Source organism: Acomys minous (assembly GCF_964271855.1).
Source record: "Acomys minous genome assembly, chromosome: 10".
NCBI classification, from domain to species: domain Eukaryota; kingdom Metazoa; phylum Chordata; class Mammalia; order Rodentia; family Muridae; genus Acomys; species Acomys minous.
Genome location: NC_140491.1, coordinates 50,637,841 through 50,660,476, shown reverse-complemented (window position 1 = coordinate 50,660,476; position 22,636 = coordinate 50,637,841). Strand labels below are relative to the sequence as shown.

Below are 22,636 nucleotides of genomic sequence, written 5' to 3'. Positions count from 1 at the left end.
TCTTCAAATAAACTCTTGATTGTGAAGTCCGGAGGAACCCTGAAGCAGTCAGCTCTTTTGAGGCCACTCTACAAAAGGCCACATCCTCAGTGTCCCTGACTTGCATCAGACAAGTCCAGAGTCACAGCTTTACATCCTGCAAACAGACACCGACTTCGCACAGTATAATTGACTTAGTGATTCCTGACAATTTAGCTCTTTGAATAAAATCAAGAAAAAAATACGCATCAACATTTGCATTCACAAAGAATGACTAATCCAAAAATGACAATAAACTTGTCAGATTTTGAACATATATATAAAACTAGTCATTTTGAGAAGTGACACCCTAAAATTGGGAGCAGTTCTCCGGCACACACACTCAGTGGGTCCTAACTGCATCCCATAGCAACAGCCAGCACAGAGAACTGCTCCCAGGACCTCCGCGCCCCCCACCCCCACCCTGCCCCATCTAGCTTTGCAGTTCCCTGCCCTGGGTATCTGACAGCCTTTCTCTCATCCCTGTATACCCATCTGATTCAATTCCTGCATCACTTTAAGATTTGCTCACTGCGAACTAGAAGTCTAAGATGAAACATGACCATTGCTCCATGGCTACCCAAGGGTGGGTTATTTTTCCCAGGTACTGAGTTTCAAGCCCCCGACAGAGAGCTACAGGTATGACTGCACAGGCCCCCAAAAGGCTTGTCTTGATATTTTCTTACTCTCTTCATTTAGTTTCTAGTTTACTTAGAGCAAATGGCCGCCCTTTAGTTGGTACCTGCACTGTATGAGCACCTGGCATTCACAAGACTATTCAACTATCTTGAGAGTAGGTATTTAGTTGCTTGACTATACAGTGATTGTTAGTGTTACCACCCCCAGGTCAAGTATCAAAATGTTACCAGGAATTAAGTTACTAGCCAAGCACTCTGACTTTCTGAGTGGATAACACATGCTGAGTGACTTATACTAGCTTACCGAGAGCCCCAAAGTGAAACGGGTGGGCTTGGTTTTTCTTCTTCATTTGGTTGGTTGAGGGCAGTTCTCCCTATAATCCCGAGCCTTTGAGCACATGTGATCTTCCTATCTTAGCCTACCCAGTATCTGGGAATACAGGTTTGTCACCATTATCAGGTAGAACTCTTGATTTTTCTTTCGTCTTTTACTCCCAAAATCCAAATAGTCTTTGTTGTTTGAGACAAGATCTATTCTGTAGTCCTGGCTGTCCTGGAACTCATTATGTAGCTCAGGCTGGCCTCAAACTCAGAGATCTGCCTGCTTTTGCCTCCAAGACCTGGGATCAAGTGTGTGCCACTGCCACACAGGCCCCCAAGCCAGCTAGGTTTAATGAAATCTGAAGCAGAGCGTTCCACACACGTGGGAACCTCTGGTCACATGACAAGGTACTTCCACCACTGTGGACACTCAGAATTTAGAAATGAAAGTTCCTAAATGCAATGTATTACCTGTGTGCCAACAATTAAGTCATGAGATTATTACTAAGTCTTGGTGACTCAAATGTTAATCAGGTGTATTGGGATAAACTGGGCACGGCGGCTCATACGTGGAATTCCAGCACTCAGAAGGCGGAGGCAGGAGAACTGCCAAAAGTTCAAAGCCAGCCTAGGGTATAGCCTGGTTACACAGTGAGTTTTAGGCCAGTGTAGGGCTACAGAGTGAGAGCCTGTTTCAGCAAACAGATTACGAGAACAGATACAGTAGACCAAGGGGCTAACGCCATGTACCTATTACTGGGTGGCTGACTTATCTGGACAGACTTGGTTTCCTCATCTGCAACTTGACTGCAAGCAGGATCCTTTTTAGTTTACATCCAGTTTTAAAAGTCACAACAGCACCGTGGTGGCGCACGCCTTTAATCCCAGCACTCGGGAGGCAGAGGCAGGCGGATTGCTGTGAGTTCGAGGCCAGCCTGGTCTACAAAGCGAGTCCAGGACAGCCAAGGCTACACAGAGAAACCCTGTCTCAAAAAACCAAAATAAATAAATAAAAATAAAAAGTCACAACAGCGATATAATAAAAGTTCAGGACCATCTAAAATGACATTAATTTTTCCTTGGCCGCCTTCTATGCTTTTTCTCATCTGGGTACCAAACACTGAAGTTACACTTAGCTTTCTAGTTTGCTGTCCTGTTGCTGTTGTAAAACTGAGGTAGGGATATGTAGTTTAGCTTCCTGGCTACAGCCCATCAAAGAAGGAAGCCAGGAGCTCAGGATGGGAACCCGGAGACAGGAACTGAAGCTGAGAGCCCCGAGGAACACTGCTCACAGGCTTGCTCACCAGCCTAGGAATGGCTCTGCCCACAGTGGGCTGGGTCCTCCTACACCAGCTGGCAATGGAGAAACCGCTTCACAGACACGGCCACAGCCACTCTTCAGCAGAGGTCCCCTCTTCCAAGGTGACTCTAGGTCTGTGTCAAGCTGACAGCTGAAGCTATCTATGTGTGACACTCGGTGTTACTTTTCTCTGGGCGAGTGCTTTTCCGGTTCTCTTGCAGCACTCCTCACGGATTTTCTCATTATCTTGCTGAAGTTCAGGTTAGTGCCACGCTACACGCTGTGTAAATCCTCTGTTCAGCCAAGGTAAACACGTTTCCTGATAGAATCAACAGTTTCCATAGCCTTCATTCTTTTTGTTATTTTTTTTATTAGAGTTTGTCATGATAGCTTAATTGGTTTTCTCTGCTTATTGAGAAATAGTTTTTGAACATTTACCCTGTGTCTTAAATATGCTATGACCGTAATTACTTAATTCATCAACTTGTACTGACAAGAATCCTTCAATGTGTTCTCACTAAAATGGGGAAACATTCACAAATCAAGTCCCTATCCTGACCCCCATGCCCCTCCCATGGTTTCTGTTTATCCTTGACTGTCCTGAACTCACTTTGTAGACCAGGCTGGCCTCAAACTCACAGCAATCTGCCTGCCTCTGCCTCCCGAGTGCTGGGATTAAAGGCATGTGTCACTACTGCCTGGCCACCGAAGCTGTGAGTCCTTCGGTTATAAACCACGTGACCCTTGGGCAAATTACATTGCTGTGATGGGTTTCCAAATAACAGTCCCTCCCTCACAGGGGGGACTTGGGTTCTCAACATTGTGTTTGTAACTGTGACTGGCATACAGCAAACACTCAGTGGGTTTCCTCAGACTCACAAAGATGGGTTTATAATCTGACAAGAAGACCCATCACAGTGCCCAGACCAGTAATTCCCGTTGGGCAGTCTAGGACAGTTCCTGGGAAAGTTTTCCATTTTACTTACTAACCTTCCATGGACAGTTACCAGAGAGAAACATACGTCCTTCAAGGAAGCAGATTCTAAAGTCTAGATTCATAAAACAAGCTTGAGAGCTCTCCTTTCCAAATGTGTCACTGTTGTTTTAAGGTTTAAGGGAAAAAAATGTGTTATGTCAAAAAGATAGGAAGCCAGTAATTGTTAATATTTAAAAAAACTGCACTTTATTTTTTAATTTAAAAGTAATTTTTAAAAGTACGTTTTACTTATTGTATGTCCTGGTGTGTTTGGGGTGCATGTGCTATGTGACATACATACGTGTGGAGGCCAAAGAACTATTTACAGCAGTTGGTTCTCTTTTTCTACCATATGGGTCAACTCATCTATGTCTGTACTCGCTCATCACTGTTGCTGGCCTCTGAGGACCTTTCTTTTAAAAAAGTATATTAGTAGGTAAGATAAATTCATCAGAATAGGAAAGTCATTGAAAAGAACTGCATTTCCTCAGAGGGTAGCTAAAGCAGAGACACACCAAGAGCTGAGCCAACTCTATTTCAATAAAAGGAAGTTCACCATCCATCAAGGGAAATACTTTTTAATTTTTTTCTAAGAGAGCACAGAGTGTACAGACAACACCAATTATAATGGTTGAGAACTTTGGTGGCAAAAAAAAAAAAAAGGTGGCTATAATCTCAACACTCAGGAGGGAGAGGTAGGAGATCTTGGGTTCAAGGCTAGCCTGGACTACATGAGATCCTGATAATACTGTACGGAGTATAGGTCCACAGAGAGCGTTGCCTAGCACTGTCGAGACTGCACAGTCAATTCCCAGCACCATGAACAAAGTGCAAACACCTACCTTTGACAAAAACCCCATCTAGTCTTGATGTCCTTGAGTATAGTCCAAATTTACGATCAGTGTGTCTTCCTGAATGGTTTCTGCATCATAACTAATTTGATAAATGACAGTTCCATCCCCCCAGGTGGAGGCTAATGGAACATGTGCTCGCATGCACGTACCCACGCCTCCCCCAGTGAGCAGCTCCTCAGTCTGCAGCAGCTGTTCTTGATGCCTTTCCATGACCTGCACCTCATCTGTCAGCTGTGCCCCCAAAACACACCCAAGACGCGAGCAGTTTTCAAACCATCTTCACTCCCCACCACCATGACCCAAGTCCCTGCCTCATCTCTCCAGGATTACGCCAACCTTCCTGCCCTCCCCCTTCTGTCCTCCCATGCCACACGGAGGCCATTCAGGATCTAGTTCAACCCCGCCCCCCAGCTCATACCATGCAGCTACACTTGCCCTCCTTCATGTTTAGAGTACCAGAGGCATGCTTTCATTTCAGGGCCATTGACGGCTGATTTTCCTCTTTTTTCTGCATAGTACCAGCAGCCTTCACCTCCTTCAAACTCCACCTCCAAGTACGGATTCCTCTGGTCCCAACCCGACACAGGACCCTCTCCACCTCCCCTTCCTGCTTCTTTGTCCGGCTAGTATGGCCTGCTATCCACTGTTGGAGCTTTTACTTTTTCTTGCTCACATCTCCTCCTACTGGATTTATAATCAAGGTAGGGATCCTTTCTGCTTGCTATGTCATTCAATAAGTAGAATACAGCCTGTGCACACCAGGCATTCAGATATAGCTCTATAGGAATGAGCGATGGGCATGGAAGGTGCTAGAACGCACCCAGGTGCACTCCTGGAAGGCAGTGTGAGGTCCAGGAAGAGGGTAGATATATGGAGCTCTGCTGACCTGATCCGCTACAGGAGAAAAAGCAATGGAAAGTTGTCTCTTGAGTTGACTGCACAAACGCACTGAGCTGAAGTGCCACAGTTTTAAAAGTTGTTTATAACTTTAAAGAGAAACTGGACAAACACCTATTGGTGTTTTCAGCCTGTGTCAGAAAGTCACTATCACTCATGGGTCCCATGACAACCTGAGGAAGAATACTCAAATGACAGAGTAATTATTTATTTGCAATCACTTATTTTTATCCTGTTCTGTAAGATTTTTCCTAAGAGCAAAGCGAGCAATTACAACTTCAAAAAAGCTGGTAAGATACAGCTCTTAGAGGAGATTGCTTGCTAGGTGTGTGTAGGCCTTAACTTCTGATTTCCAGGACCACTTGGTGGGGTAGGATGGGGTAGCCTGGCAAAGATACTTGTGCCTGCCTGCCTGCCCTTTAGGATCTATAACAGGCGACATGAATAGAAACAGAATGCTGGTCAAGTTAAGGACCTAAATACAAAGATCGCTTTGACACAAGCAGCCTTAAGGGTTACCTCCTTGACAGTCCATTTAGGAAAAGTACATACAAACTTTTTTCCTTTGGCCAAAATATGGACATTTCTTTCCTTCTTTACATACTTATTTTATGTGCATATATTTGCTGTGTGTGTGTGTGTGTGTGTGTGTGTGTGTGTGTGTGTGTGTGTGCGCGCGCGCGCGCGCGCGCATGCATGCAGATGCAGGCACTCACAGAGGCCAGAAGAGGGCACCGAATTCCCTGGAGGCAGCCAAAAGTGGTGTAAACCACAGGATGTGGGTCTTCTGCAGGAGCAGCAAGTGCTCTTAACCACTGAGGCATCTGCCCACTCCCTAAAGCTCTTTAATTCAGATGGGAAAGCACAGCACTGCCAAAGAAACAGAACTACTAGTCAAAGTGCTTGAACAAAAACTACCCAACTGATGATTTATACTCCTGTGTTTTAAAAATGAATGTCATAGAAAGTGAGCCATGTTTTCTTTTCTTAGCTGAAAGGAGAGAAAGCCCAGGGCTTTGGGGAAGAACACGGAGCCTGTATTGTCATGAGTGCAATGCAGGTAGCTCAGTCACAGGCCTAACCTCATAAAGGTTCCTGCTGCCTCGGCTGCACCAACTCCTGCAGAGACCCGGACATGTGCAGTGCTCCCTTAAATGACAACTCTATGTGTTACACATGATTACGCCAGAAAATGGGGTGGTCTGTTTAGTCTGGGGCAGACTTATCACTCTGGCTTCCCATTCTCAACTGTGCAAAAAGGAACCCACAGAGACAAAGTCACATATCTATTTTGAAAAGTATTTACTTAGTTTGAATAAATTAATTGCAAATAAAAATTAAGCTACAATATATAGCCTCAACAGAAATGACAAGAACACACACAACACAAGACGAGATTTCCTTGCATTAGTCACAAAATATGTGACGAGAAAACTTCAGAATCCATTAAATTCTTTGAAAAGAGGGTAATAACCAGCAGGTACTGATATATCACAGCTAACTTATAATACAAATTTCTTGACATGCATTTCCTGAGTGAACCCAAACGATCATTTTAAAAACAAGAAATTCTGACAATCAAATCAAATCAAATAGTTCATGGCTTCTAAGTGACTTTTTCTGTTTTAATTTTTAAAATCAAAACATTGATGTGGTAAGATAAATTAAAGCTATACTATCACATACATAAATTTGACAATAGTCAATTAAGTATTATACAATTTTTCAAACTAAAGGAAAAGAAGTCCAAAGACTGAAAGATGACTCTATCTAATCTAAAGAACACCGACTTCTACGAGTGTTGAAAGGGTCTGGTGTAGTGCACGTGTCTGTACTTCTGTGCATCTGACACAAGGCTGGGGTGAGAAGACACTGCCTTGCTGTCACACACTGGAAAGAGACCCTGCGGAATGCCCTGCTCTGCGGTCACTGGCCTCGGGAGTCAGGCCCACAGTTAAGGCTGGTCTGCCAGGTACAAAGGGAGGTACTATTGTCACTCACGCCTCACAGCTCTAGACTCTCTAATGCCTGGAATAACCCAAATACAGAATAAGTAACAAAACACTTTTTATTTTTCTAAAAGCAAATCAAGTAATTTTCTTTTCTTGTTAATTTCTTGTTAATTTATTCACTTTCTCATAGGATTTTTTTCTTTTTCTTTTTCTTTTTTTTTTAGAAACAGTGAACAGATGAACCACAGTTTATATCCAAAAAAATAAACTTGCCAAATGTTGCCGGCACTAAAAACAGATCAGTTATCATGGGAGAAAAATAGATCATCTAGATTAAATTGCATATTCAAAGGAGCATATAAAACGTTTCTGAGCATTAACTTTTGTTATAGTACTACACTTGAGAGAAACATTAAGGAAAACATTTTCTGATTAACTTCAATGTGGTTAAAAACAAACACATCTTAGACAATGGTAATAATTAATATGAATCTGGTTTTATGAAATATTCTAGTTCATCAAATTCCTTACTTATGTGGGGCTGAGGGAGGGAAGCTCTCCTGTCTTTCTCCTTAACTTCGCAATCCTTGAGCTACGTGCCCGCTAACTACCACTCACACCAAGGTGTGCGACACCGTCGTTACCATGCTAGCCTATCACGACATTCTAAGGTATTTTCTATGATAAAGATAAATAGAAAAAAATGAATATACATGTTGCTGTATTTTACAATGTTTGCAACAAATTGTAAACTAACATAGTTTGAACCAACAGGCCCTCAGTTATACAGAACAACTTCTCAACACTGAGGATGGGTGGTGATTCAAAAACACTAAAACGAAGGCATCAAATTAGACTATGTCTTTTTCTCCTCAAAATATATTTTCAAAACTCAGAATTCAGAAGTCTGGAGCTTTCAAAAATTCCTTTGTTTGAGTTTCCCAGATTTTTCTCAGAAATTGCTATTATAAATATTTTAAAAAATTCTTCATCTTAATGCAAATGAGCAGAGCAGAGAAACTTACATGGACAATGGGTCAGAAAACCCAACTCACTTAGCTTATAAACTTATAATGTAGTCCTAGAGTATAGCTGTTAGTCTAGAGGTCCTTGGAAAATAAGTCTGATATAGCCTTGTTCACCAGCCAACTGATGTGCACAAAAGGGACAGGCTGCGTGAAAAGTGTGAGTACCATGAGGAAGTGGGATCTGGGACCAATACGCCGTTGTCTTTTCTGAACACACGTGCCCACAAGGGCTAAAGGCATGGGTGGGAGGGCCGGCGTCCACATAAAATCCAGCTTCACATCCAAGCCACAGAGGGACATAGGGACCAACAGACCTACACATAGGACATTCACGATCTTTTCCGTCGCGTTCTTCTTTGTTTCCCCAGTTATGGTAGCCATGAACATGGCCGCAGTTTAGATAGACCCATGGCTGCTTCTCATCTACAACATCTTTCCTCTTCATACTGGGAAAGGCTAGTGTGTTGAACCCTACAGGGCACTGAGGTCTTGCTGCATTGATTTCCTGTCTTAGAGCTTCTAAGTGCTTCACAGTAGGAGTGTGGGAAAGACCCTCTGCAGTACGCCACAGCAAGGTTGCCCCACAAAGGTCAATTAAGGAGCCGTCTTGTAGCTGATTGGTTTCAATTTCCACCTGAAGGAAAAAAGAATCAAAAGCACAGTTACCACTGTGTTGCACCAGATCTTCAGCAAGTCCCAAGGAGACAGGAGACCTCCTAGGTTACCTGCTAAACCTAACGAAGTTTCCATCTGTGTGCAATCTGGAAGAACAACTTTTAGTAGCAGTTACAAAAAAATGCTAAATTTGAAAATCAACAGTAACACACTGAATAGTAACTTTTCTCTTTCTAGCCAAAAGACAACTTATGATTTAATCATTTGGCTAATCAACAAACCTAGTTATTTTTAATTATAAGTACAGTCAAAGACATACACAAAGAACAGATGCCTAAACTTTCCTACCTGGAACAAAACACCTCTAGAATTAGTATTTGGAAGTCAGTGCTTGACAGTTTTAGTTTTCATGTGTCAGCAACATGTCTAAGACCTTTGCTGAAACACACACACACACACACACACACACACACACACAATTCAGTCCAACTCATCTTTTGTCTGTTTATTGTAGTAAAAAGAGGCTACACGTGAGGACTTACCATCTTCCCTCTCTGCTGGGCTGACCTGGTTTCGCGGAGACTGAACACATTCCCGCAGACTGAGATTTCTCTCCACACTCCAGGCTTGGAGTCCTCCGTGAACCCGTTACGTGGGTGCATCACAAGAACTCCATTAGTGGTCAAGCCGTCCATCTGCCCGTCAGATGTCTTCCACTTGGCCGCCTTTTCCTATAAAGGAAGAGTGCACTTGTATTTATGTGTAATTTGGAAATAAAAACTGTATAAAAGAGTGCGTTAGGGAAGAAAAAGCTTTTTACCCCAAGAAAGATGTTTTTTGATGAGTCAAATCCTGCTGCATAAATCCGAGCCGTAAAGGGGGGGTTGCGCTCACATATGATCCTACAGGCAAACCTTGATATAGTGCTTTGCACTGACTGCGTGTCAGAGTTACCCTGACTTCCAGGAACTGTGTCCGTGACTACAAAATCAATAGGACTTTCAGTTGACCGACCAATCTAAAGGAAAACAAAAGACAAAAAACTTCATTCAAAGAACACAGTGGATTCCATTAAGAAAGGGATAATGTAAAAACATTTAAGCCTCTGAAATTTCTTACGCTCAAACTCGCAACTTAACTATGGGGACATCTACACCTTTGAAAATTAATCTGTCACACTTTCTGATGTAGCAGTCACTTGGAGCATAGAGTTATGTGGGAACAAGTGATGAAATTTCCACAACCCTTGGGGAATAAGGAATACAATGTGGCTGAGATTCTGAGATGGCTGCAGGCTTCAGCCCTTTTAAGACGGAGTTGTGTCAGATTCCCGCCATATAGCGCCCCACCGTAACAACACAGTGAAAATGTGTCAGTCTTTTATGACGACGCTAGAACATCACACTGTGGGCAGCACTGATAGACAGCTACACTGCTGCTGTGCTCAGGAGCTGTGCGTGGACTCTGTAACAGCGCTCACCCCTTTCCCTTACATTCCCAGCTGTCAGTCCTTGCTTTTAGCAACAAGCTTCTCCTCTGACCACTTACACTGATAAGGACTGAGACATCAAATAACCAAACTTCAAAGAACGGTGCCTCAAAGGGACTTTGTGGCAGCACAGGAAGGAATTCTCTGTGTAGGCTGTAGGGTCTGTCCTAACCCAGCTATTTTTTTCATTTCTGAGTAGAAATGTTTCTAGCTGGAGTCCTGGGTGAGGCGGGGGTCAGGGTAAACCATTTAAAGTACTGGCTTGTAAACAGGGCACTTGCATCTTGAATGGAACAGATGACAAAAGTGACATGTGTCACTGGTTTCGTGGAAACATTCAGAAGACTTCGATCTGAACTGTATTATAACACAGAGCTATACAACGTAAGGATGGCACACAGAGAGCACCCACGCTCTACACGCACGACGCGTTCACGTGAGGGGCAGGCCTAGCTCTAGAGGACAGCCGAGGAGCCCCTCTGCTCTGCTCTCCACGTAGCTGGAATTATAACTGTGCCACAGTGCATGTTTTTATTTTCCACAGGAGATAAAAGTTGATTCAAGATTTGCTTAAAAAAAAAAAAGTCAATTCAAACTAATTTCCTGTTATTGATATGCACCATGTTCTAGCTATAAGGAGATTCATCAATCTACCACACGCCATACTGTTTCTCTGATGTCTTCCCCGCCCCCTCCCCTGCCCCAGAAGGTCTTTGTACCGGTTGGTGTCAAAAGTCCTACTAAACCTGGTTATAAGGTACAAATTAGGAAAAGGCTGTCAAGTCTTTTAGGTGCCTATCGTCCCCATCAGATTGTCCCCACTGGAAGTCTACACTTCATATTTAGACACAGGGAGTACCTACATATTTAACTGGACTGCAATCTGAATTTCTACCTGACAGACTCAACAGGAATGTTCTTACTCAGCTCAGAACGTAGATAATTCATTTCTCAAAGATGACCTAGTTTACTAGACTGTTTTCTTAGGGTCTGTAGTGCAGACAAAGTCCATTTTCCACAGGGATGACACATGTAGAAATTTTCTGATACTGGAAAATTAACTTAGGAAAACAAGGAGCCAACTACAAAGGATGAGATAAATAAATACAAGGTACTTTTTGAAGTTAAATTTCAAATCTGTGACCAAACAGCTATATATTATCTTGATTTTTTAAAAAAGCTAACCACATACATTTTAATCGCTTGTTGATAAAAATGTAATAAAAAAACACTATTCTGTTAATTCTGTTATTTTATCATGATCCAACCTTTCATCACTAAGGATGTTGTTTAGTTTAGTAAAAACAAGGAGAAACAAGCACCCATTTTCTAACACTAACTGTAAAGATACTATTCTTAAAAAAATTCTATGTCTCATTTACAGGGTTAGAAGAGAGATCAACCTCAAAAATACTTTGCTAGTGATCAAAATTAAATACATCTCTAGGCTTTTCATTTAATATTATGAAGAAAAACTAATTGGGACAATAATTTTAATTGACAGTGAATTCTAGTTAGGTTTCTTTAGAAAATCTAATCTTAAGGGAGAAAATATCAAGAATTTTATGTCTTTGGTCATCACTGCTCTATAACTTATCAGTATATAAAAATTGGCACAGGGGATGGGAGCCACCAGGAGAAACTTTTATTATTCCAGTAGCTCTGACCAGATGTGTGCTGAAAACCAAATCCCTACAGTTGATGTAAATAGTTAGAAATTGCCTGTACTTTTGGTGACTTAGAGAGGAAAGGAGGAGGTGGCAGGGGGAAAAAAAAAAAGAAAAAAGAAAAAGAGAAAGAAAGAAAAAATCCTAACCATGTGCAGAGCATCTCTGAGTTTCTTGTTTGCAATAACAACAACTAATATTCGCTGAGAGTTCACCAGACAGCTGGCTCGGAGCTGCTTATTCTCAGCTCCCAAGGGAGAGGCTGCTCTCTGCACTCCACAGAGGAGGACGTGGTGGCACAGAGTAGCTAAGAAATGCTTACCAGGAATTTAGATCCCAGAGTCCCTCCCTCTCTCTTTTTTATTTTTATCTCATGCACATGTGTGAGTGTCAGTACGCATGCATGTGCAAGTGTGTGTGCCTAGTGCCCTTGGAGGTTAGATCCCCTGGAACTGGAGCTACAGGAAGTTGTGAGGCACCTAATGTGGGAGCTGAGAAGCAAACCGGGTCTTCTGTAAGAGCAGCAAGTGTTCTTAACCCCTGCGCCACCTCTAGCTTGACAGCCCATCTTTATACCACACTACAAAGACTTTTAGATCTGAGGTTTCAATACGTATTTTAAACAGATATATCATGAAAGCATAATTAATCTGATCACAGCAAAGTCACTGACAACAGATTTTTAACTTTTTCATTTTTAAGGAGAAACAATCATGCTATAGTACCTGGAACATATCAGTGTTGCTGTCGTGAGTATATTCAACCACCACCGTCTGGGCTCGAGATAAAGTGTAGGAGATGCTGTGCTGGTCCTTGTTGCTTATTGCCTATAAATGAAAAGGTTGACAGCAAAAATTAGCCGTCAATCAAATCAGAAAATCTCTTCACTAAAGAAGGTAAACTATGTGCATGCACTCGGGAAGCTGAGGCAGGTGGATCTCTGTGAGTTCAAGGACAGACAGGGTTACAGAGAAACCTTGTCTCAAAAAACAAAACAAAAAACTAAAAAGGTAAGCTATTTGTCACACACATGTATTTCACCCCTGGAATTTAGGGCAGAGGTGGGAAATTCTATAACTTCAATTGTGACTGTGCCTTCATCACAAAGTTATAGAATACTTTTTAATAGTCACCAAATAAAAATACAAATTCTTAAAAGTCTGTTTCTCTTAAAAGCACTTTAAATTATAAGGGAACTAATATAAAGTACCATGTGGAAATCGAAACGGAACAGCCAATATATATATCTCTGATAAGGAAAAAATTCAAAATTTCACAAGGAAAAAAAATCCCATATTTTAATAGTGATATAAAAATTATATATAAAGTTAAGATTACATATCAGTTTATTTTCTTATCCTACAGATGACAAATTTTCCCATATACTGGACCAGATACAGAAAATTATACAGAATAATTAAACATTACAGGAGAAAATAGATGCAATTCTGATGGCCACAATTTTGAGTTATCCTAAACTGAAGTCCACTGTTAAAAAGAACAAGTTTTATTTTCAGGTGTTTCTATGTTAATGAGTTGAAGATAATATCAAAAGGGGGAGGACTTCGTTACTGCAAGATGATTATACAGAGCAAAAAGGGGGAAATGTTTGATTTGCTTTTTAGCTAATCTTTAATAGGTAACAAATGTCTCAACATGCCGGGTGGTGGTGGTGGCGACGGCGGAGGCAGTGGTGGCGCATACCTTTAATCCCAGCACTCAGGAGGCAGAGGCAGGTGGATCACTGTGAGTTTGAGGCTAGCCTGGTCTACAAAGGGAGTCCAAGGAAGCCAAGGCTACACGGAGAAACCCTGTCTCAAAAAACCAGCTAAACAAACAAACAAAAACACCAAAAAACCACCACCACCACCACCAAAACCAAAACAAATGTCTAAACATAATAAACACCTAAGCGCCAATTACCTGGTTTTAGCAAAGCTTAAAAGTGCTGGCTTACCATCTCACTTGGTTGTAGACAGTTTTGAGACAGGATCTCTGTACACAGCCCTGGATGGCCCTGGTTTGTAGACCAGACTAGCCTCTAATTTACAGAGAACCTTCTGCTCTGCCTCCTGAGGCCTAGGACTGAAAGCCTGAGCCACCACCCTGGGCTTCTCTGTTTCTGTTTGTTTTGAGAGTCTGGCTGTATAGCCCAGGCTGTCCTTAAACTTGTGATCTTCTGTTTCAGTTTCTGTAAATACTGGGATTACAGGTGTGTATCACTGTACTTGGCTCTCATTTTCATCTATCTGGTTTTTTTTTTTTTTCCTATCTGGTTTTTAAATTGGGCCTTGTGCACCTCTGGATGACCTATACCTTACTATGCAATACAGAATGGCTTTCGATCCCCGTCCTTCTTAAGTTTTTCATGTGCTGGATTGTACAGGTGTAGGCACTCAAACAGAGACGTTTATTTATTTGTGTGTACATGTTCACACGCACATGCATAGGTAGGAATTGGAGTACAACCTGTGGGAATTACTTCTTTCCTTCTATCTTGTGGGCTCCAGGGATCCAACTCAGGTAGTCAGGGTTAGTGGGACGTCCATTGACTCATTGAGCAATCTTGGTAGCCCTCTTTTTGTTGTTGTTTTGAGGCTGCCCACATGTCCCTTCCTATCGAGGTATCCATCCTCAAGAACATGTATAATTTACAAGCATGGTGCTAATGTTTTACTACATATTTATGTACTTATAACTATTTATAATTGTTTCACATTTTAAAATCTATAGAAACTGTATTAATAAAAATAAAAATTAGTAATTTCTGGAATATTTTTTAGGGGAGCAAGGGAAAGGGACAGGTCTCAAGGTGTTGCCCATGTTGGTCTATGACTCTCCATTCTTCTTAGCCTCCGGAGCACTAAGACTTCAGGTGTATGCCACATGCTAAGGCTAAGAGTTAGCTTTGTTGTTGTGATCAAACACACAGGACATCACCCATGCTAGGAAATAGTCCTACCACTGAGCTTTATCTTTAGCTATGAAAGCTAATTCTTAATTTCTAAAACATTTGTGGGTGTTGAGGCTATAATTTTTTAACTATTACACTTTTTCTTAGATTAATAATAAGAACTACACCAGGGCAAGTCTGAGTTTTACTAGAAGTCCTGGCTTTAATCCATCCTAGAGACTACCAGGCTATAAACAAATTTTCTTCAGGATATACATATATATACATATACATACATACATACATACATACATACATACATACATATATTGTTTTGAGACAGGGTTTCTCTGTGTAGCCCTGGCTGTCCTGGAACTCACTCTGTAGACCAGGCTGTCTTTGAACTCAGAGATTCTCCTGCCTCTGCCTCCCGAGTATAAAGGCACGTGCCACCTTTAAAGGCCAAAATTTTAAAAAATTGACACTAATCAATTTTCAATCCCTGAAGGTTTTTTGTTGTTGTTGTTTTGTTTTGGCTTGGTAAAACCAAAAAAGGGCTAACAGTGAAAGCATGAAGGACAAGACAATATAAAAAGTTGAGAAAGCAGGGCTGGGGAGGGAGGTGTCTCAGGGCTGGGGTCGCAGGGACAGGAGGCGCCTGGAGCTCACTGGCCGGCCAGCCCATCTTGATTAGGGACCTCCAGGGTCAGTGAAACCCTGACTCAAGAAATACGATGAAGAAGATGTTGATGTCTGTCTGGCCTTCACAGGCACAGACACAAACATACATAACATGCACATACGTACATACATTCATACGCACATACAAAATAAGAGAGTATTTTAGAGGAAGATTATAAATATCGCCCTTGACAGCTGCCCTCAAACAGAGGTGTTACATAGCTAATAGGTATCTGAAAATATTTAAATGCTTTTTTGGGTGTCACAATGATGTTAGTAATTAATGATTTTTAGTGCATGGAGAACCAAGGATTTAAGTGTCTTGTAACATGAAGAAGTGGTATACTCCAAATACTGAGAGCACTTCCATGGGCAAATACTACAGAGAGCACCTCAGACTGAGCTGCCACCACCCACTAACCAGCCTTTCCTACACACTCACTGGCTCTCCTAGTAATCAAGGGAAGGCCAAATGGAAGTGTGGTATCCAAGCTGGATACAGAACAAGGCTGAAATCTAGTTAACTTCAAGGACTAGGCACCTAAAACTAGTAACATACACCAACTTTACCGCATCTCATTTATTTAACCTGACAAGGGCAGAGCACAGAAGCTGTAACGTCACGTATGACCTGGGGCTACATAGCTACAGATACCTCTAGAAGCCAAGGAACTCTGTAATAAGAATATCGGATACCACATTACTGAATTCAGTTTGTGCTAAAAGAAAGAAAGGAATTCCAGGCAATACGAAGATTCAAAACTTCCTCTGCTTTCATCAGTCTCAGAAAGGCTCGAGTACTGTCAAGGTCCAGCCTCTAACACTTGGTGAGGAGACAGAAAGGGGCCAGCAGGACTGAGAGGGCCTGGGGGTGAGCAGTCCACTGCAGGCACAGCAGGGACCGGGCGTGCCCTGCTCAGTCAGTGCAGCGCCTGTTGAGGTCTGCTCTGTACAAGGCACTGGGGCAAACCCAGCAAAGAACACAGTGAGCCTCAGAGGGCCCACAGAGCCTCAGGGATCCGGACAGCTTTAGCTCTTCCCTGCCTCGGGTCTGTTGTTAAAGGGGAGCGGGCAAGTCCACATGGCACTCTCCAACACCATGTTTCCAAGGTCTCTCCCTCAGTCCAAACAAAAGAAAAAACCGAAACCGAGATGTGAAGCTCTAGGGACACAGGGCACACATCTCAGCCGACTGTATCTCACCTTGGCAGCCTGAGGAGTACATGCAATATGCACAGTGCTGGGCTTCACCCCATTTGCCTTAGGTCTTTTAAACAAAGCAAATCTACTTTTCCTCCTTCCTCTATCGCCATTTGGGAGAGACCCATTATACCTGAAAGAGAAGAAAATAGGTTTAGCAGATCTCTTAAAAGGATTACACAATTATAAAACAAAGGTTATAGTCTGCCTTACATGTATGTTCAATTCTCAGTGACCTCATGGTCCTCCTAGCAACGGCTGATCTCCAGACCAGCTGCTTGGGTATGAATCAAAACGAGATTCTTTCTGGCTGTGTTTCAAGCCACAGAGAAGTATTATACACAGCTTCAAGTTATCTATCTAAGCGAGAACTCAGCAATAGGATATTGCATTCCTTGGGACTATACATCTCCTGCCCCCCAGACCAGGTTTCTCTGCGTTAGCCTTGGCTGTTTTGGACAGGCACCACCCCTGGCTGTGGCTATACTTTTTAAGATAAATTTTCTGCAGAATTAATCAATAAAGAATCTACTTCCAAAGCTGAACTTGTGAAGTAAGCAGTGTCTGGACTTGTTAAATGCTAGCTACCCGAATAGAGCACTGACGTCTTGCAGCTCCTGTCCAACTGAGCTCTTTCCCACTTACTGGTTAAACGTCCTTCTGCTCCTTCACTCTTCCAAACCCTTCTCTAGAGCACATGAGCCTCAATGGCAAGCAAGTGAGAAATGTAACTAAAGCAACCAGGAGAGTGAAAAGCAAAGTGAACATGTCTGGGTGTGTACCCCAACCAAGCAGTACTGAATTCTACCTCATCCATCGTTAATCCCACACTCAAAAACATGGACAAGCAAAAAGTCCTGGTAGGTTAAGTAGGCGTAGAGCAATGAGTTCTCTAAGGTCACAGAAATGACACAGGCAAACCAAAATATTAATCCAAGTAAGTTTGCTGTGTGTGTGACATAATCCAGAGTCACCTGGGAAGAGGGGGCCTCAATTGAAGAACTGCCTGCACCAGACACCAGGCACTTCTTGTTTATGACTGACAGAGGAGGGTCCAGCCCACGGTAGCTGGCCCCACCCTGGGCAGGTGCTGCTAGGATGTAAGAAAGCAAGCCGAGCAAGCAGTAAACAGGACTCCTCCACGGTCTCGGCTTCAGTTCCTGGCCTGGCTTCTGAGGATAATGGACTATAAAGTGTAAGCTGAAACAAACCCTTCCTGGCACAGGTGTGTTTTGGCTGGTGTCTTATCACAGCAGCAGAACACTAGCTAGAACACCAGGCCTTTTGGGGCTGTATGTGTCCATTCCTTACTGCTTCACTGAGGTACAAGCAGTAATTCAACAGTGATCTTCCTTGTTCACCATTTCTCCACCCTGACAAAATCTTTGCTCTCTCTCAGGTACAGCTAGTCAATCTGAACAGAAACAAGCAGAAAATAGGAAAAGGTTCAAGGATGATGGGGATGATTATAAAATGGCCTGGAACAGTAATTAACAAGGAGAAAGAATCGTATTTCAAAGCTGAGGAGCTCATCCAATGACTGTCATATATAAACATCACATAAACTTGACGCTGTTTACCACGTGCCAGGCTATGTTTAGTCCCCCAAACCACAGATGGAAGGACAGGGGGAATGAATTCTGTACTGGATAAAGCCTTGTTATAAGATTCTATAAAGCAGAGCCCCATGGCTTTCTAGGCTGTACGCGGTCATCAGCCCTACTGGGGGTTCTTTACTGCCCCTCACACTGTCCTTGGAAGCCGTGGACTCTTCTGACTCTACACCATGTCTCTCAAACTCCTCGACAACCTTGTCTAGTTTTGCTTCTAGAAATCACATTTGCACTTTAAGCTATTAAATACAGAGGTAATAACTACAGCTAAAGCTTAGCTGAGAAATTTCTAAATTAAGGGACTTTTTTTTTTAATAGTTCACAAGTTTTCTGCTAAAAGAATTCATCCCATAGTAGTTTTTCTTTTTGGTCATTAAAAGTTATTTTAACATGATAAAATATATTTATCCCAAAGTTCTAATATTGTGGCTACTATATAAAGTTTATGCTGGGGTTATCACAATATAAGTTTGGGTTGAGTTTAGCCAGCATGGCTAACTGGTTCACAGCAGCAATACTAGCACTGCTGGAAGAAGCAGTGGAACCCGCATCTACGGCCTCCAGTGAAAAAGTCCCAAGCAGGCACTGGTGTGATGGCCCAGCAGTGAGAGTACTGGTGTGATGGCCCAGCAGTGAGAGCACTGGTGTGATGGCCCAGCAGTGAGAGCACTGGCTAGCCCCCCAGAGAGGCCAGGTCCTTTCCATCACCCACACACACACAACTATAGACGGCAACTCACAACCTTCTATAGTTCTACCCCCAGGGCATCCAAAGCTGCCTTCGGCCTGTGTGGTCACCAGGCATGCATGTATGGGCATCAAACATACATGCAGGCAAAACACCCATACAAATTAAAATAAAATAAAAAAAAAGTCACAAATAAACAAGAAGCTATACCAGTCTGAGTCTCAAAAGCATTAAAGTCTAGAGCGCCAGACATTCGGGGGGGGGGGGGGGCGGGAGAATAACTGGGGCAGAGCATTCCATAATTCTTAGTTTCCAGACTTCTTAGCCAACAGACTGTATCTACATTTTACAGTTACTCTAGGTTTAGATAAAAGCACTGAAATAATGGAATCGCCCATCCTTCACTCTACAGATGGCTTTTGTTGGAGTGTCAATGAACGAGGTAACTGTTGAAGCAAGCAGACACCTGTGTGCTGGGCTTGACAGTCAGTTTATTGCTCCCTTAGGTCTACACAAGTCTGTTTACCAGTAAGTAGAAACACAGCTGGTCTTTAGGCACAAATTAACACTACTGCAGAAGGCAAAAGAACAAATACACACTAAGGGACACAAAATGACCTGAAGTAGGAAAGGGAAAGGCTTTTGGCAAAGTTGGCAAAGTAGCTAAAGAAACATTTTCAGAAGGATAGGACAGAGAATGCAGTCTTTTAAGGGTGAGGACAAAGTAAAGCTTACTCAGTGCCTTCCTGATGTGGGTGCTGGGAACTAAACTGAGGTCCGCTGGGAGTTAAGAGCAGCAAGCCCGTCACCATTAGCTCTGAGCCATCTCTCCAGCCCTTACTCAGTATTTCGATACTTAGAAGAATGGTCTAAATATGGGCATCAGAAACTTCTTAAACTGCTAACACTATTAACTTTAAATTATTTTGGAAGTAGTAAGATACAAATTCTTAAAACACAACAGCAAAAACTCTACCCAAGAGAGAATTACCACACCATACTCAGTTTTATGTTTCATCCCACAGCATTCTTACCCTAAGACAATGAGTTCACCATATTTTACTGGGGCTTTGGAAGGATGATTTTCTTGATCAGGAGAAAACATGGGCTTGGCTGTCTTTCTCAAATCTTTGTTCACTGGTCAGGAGCCTTGAGACACCCTTTGCATTATTCCCTAGGGGAAAAAAAGTTTTGCTATTAACATGAACAATGATTTCAGTTTAAACAAAACAGTATTTTCCAAGTCTTCCTGAGCACATTATGCAAATCATATGAACTACACAGTATGTGATGTTCCCCTGATAATGGCTCTGCATTTGAGACCAAAAGATCAAACGCACATCTGGCTGTCTGCCACTTTACAGAACATACTTGTACATTTCCTTATTATTTCTACAAAGTACAATTAGAGGCCTTGGATATAATCATGTAAGAAGATATGATAAGTTTTTATAAATCAGGTAAGAAGGCTCGCTGGTAAAGTTGCTTACCAGCAAGCCTGAATGACCTGAGTTTGATCTGGGTCCCCATGTGGCCAAGGAAAGAACCAATGCCTGCAAACTGTTCTTTGACCTCCACACGCACACCACGGCACATGCAGGCAGATGATAAATAAACATGAAAACAATATAAAAGTAGACATGAAAAGATGAGAGAGGCAGAACAGTAGGGACTTGGGGATCCAAGGAACAACACGAATTCTCTGTGCTCTCTTTGCCTAATGTATGCCAGATGTGGAACCGAGGACGCCAGCAACCTGGAAATATCAACTGGTACAGACAGAAACAAACAAAAGTTTGCTCTCTGTTTAAAGGAGCAATCAAGTGGCAGCTTAGGAGATAGAAAGCTTCGGCCATAAGTGCTCTACTGTAGCCAAATACTATAGAAACTGCCCCATCCTCATTAGCCAGAGCGGAGTGCCGGGCCTCAGCAGTCACCAGAACCACAAAAAGAGGCTGAAAGCACAGCAGGACAGTGTCGATGCAGGGCTCTTACTTCAATGGACAAGCATAGTCTTTCAATCCCAGTGACACAGAAACTATGCAGATGGCTCTCATCTCCCCATGCATATGCAGTGGGAAGGTTCTTCCCCCTGACTTGCCGTCAGAGACTTTATCTGCTGTCTAAGAGAGACATCCATTGCCCTGACAAGCAGTGTCAGGAAATGGCAGTGCAAACAGAAGGCTTAGATAATACAGTCTCAAAACAGAACTTGAAAATGTCCAGGTTTCAACATATTATCCTAACATATCAAGAACTAAAAAGATTTAAGACAGCAGAAACAGTAACCAACAGGCGACAAAACTGAGAAGACAAATCTAAGACTACTCAACAAAGAGTTAGATGCAGCCATGATAAAATGTTCCAATAAGCAATTACAAACACATGTGGGGATAAAGTACAAAGTCTCAGCAAACAAAAGAAGACACAAAGTGGAAATCTCCAAATTAAGGGACACAGTAAACCACAATAGAAAGCCTACAAGGTAGGCTGGACACCAGAGTGGGGCAGAGCCTTCTGGGTCAGTGGGGCTACAGCATTTGCACAGCTGCATCCTCAAGAAGAAAAAATGCAGAGCTGAAACAACACTCAAAGAAATAATGTCTGAAGACATAGCAACTGTGGTGAGAGACATGCAACTGTAGATTCACAAAACTAAATAATCCCGTCTCAAGATAACCTAAAGATAACAAACAGCACCAAGATAAAGGTTCTGAAGACTGAAGGCAAAGAAACACCCTTAAACCAAGCAAACAAAATAAACAGTATTCCATCTGCAGTGAAGAAGCTGGTAGAATGATAGCATATGTTTCACCAGAAACCATAAGACCCATAAAACAGTGGCTCTATATGGTTTAAAAACTTACAGCCAGGCGTGGTGGCGCATGCCTTTAATCCCAGCACTTGGGAGGCAGAGGCAGGCGGAGCCTCGTGAGTTCAAGGCCAGCCTGGGATTAAAGGCATGTGCCACCATGCCTGGCTTATTTCTCAAATTCTTGATGCATGCATGCATCATGTAGGCATACACGTATACATACATACTCCTAATATAAGTACAACCTGTTCGTCCTATTTAATGTTGCTTGTATGCATAGTAAGAAGTGTCTTTATCCAATAAAATCAAGAGAAAGCAATTAAAACATTTTCAGGCATAGAAAAATTTAAAAAGGAAATTGCCAGTAGCATGACATAAAGAAACTAGTTAGAAGGGATTCTCTCAACAGAAAGAACAGCTAACAGGGTAGCAAAAATATAGGTACATATAAAAAACATTTTTTTCAAATTAATTACCAAAGTATGGCAAGTCTGAGAATGTTGTATTTGACTGACATTAGTGTACCACAGAGCGAGCAAGTGTTAGCCTGTGTTCTATGTGAGCTCTTTAAACAGAGCAATCTGTTCTAGCTCTAAAAATGAAGGACTAAAGTAGAATGAAGGGAATTTTGGCGCTGGGAAAATATAAGCAGCCACCTGGCCCTGGGCTGAGAATTTACAAGTAAAGCGTATACTGCTGTATTATTCAGCACAAGTCTACAGCAATGGTTCTTAACCTTCCTGATGCTATGACCCTTTAATACAATTCTTCATGTTGTGGTGACCACAAAATTATTTTGCTATGGTTGTGAGCTTTTTGTTTGTTTTTTGTTTTTCGAAACAGGGTTTCTCTATGTTATCTTGGCTGTCCTAGATTCGCTTTGACCGGCAGGGTGAGAACCACTGGTCTACAGGCCTACAGCAGAAGATCAAATCTTATTCAGGAATAAGAGCAGGTCTAACATATGTTCCCCACTACATATAATATAAAT

The 22,636-nt window shown here is 42.3% G+C and overlaps 1 protein-coding gene across 3 annotated transcripts in view; it reads right to left on the bottom strand.

Annotated features, from left to right (window-relative positions):
* Positions 1-6,289: 6,289 nt before the first annotated feature.
* Positions 6,290-22,636, bottom strand: part of PELI1 (pellino E3 ubiquitin protein ligase 1) — a 51,446-nt gene continuing 35,099 nt past the window's right edge. For all 3 annotated transcript variants that reach the window (XM_084798082.1, XM_084798084.1, XM_084798083.1), the window contains exons 2-7: positions 19,865-20,004; positions 16,533-16,662; positions 12,481-12,582; positions 9,420-9,617; positions 9,142-9,330; positions 6,290-8,618 (exon numbers count right to left, since the gene is read on the bottom strand). In XM_084798082.1, coding sequence (XP_084654208.1) covers positions 8,052-8,618; positions 9,142-9,330; positions 9,420-9,617; positions 12,481-12,582; positions 16,533-16,662; positions 19,865-19,935 — 1,257 coding nt within the window. In that variant the 5' untranslated portion in view covers positions 19,936-20,004 and the 3' untranslated portion in view covers positions 6,290-8,051. The remainder of the gene's footprint in view (positions 8,619-9,141; positions 9,331-9,419; positions 9,618-12,480; positions 12,583-16,532; positions 16,663-19,864; positions 20,005-22,636) is intronic.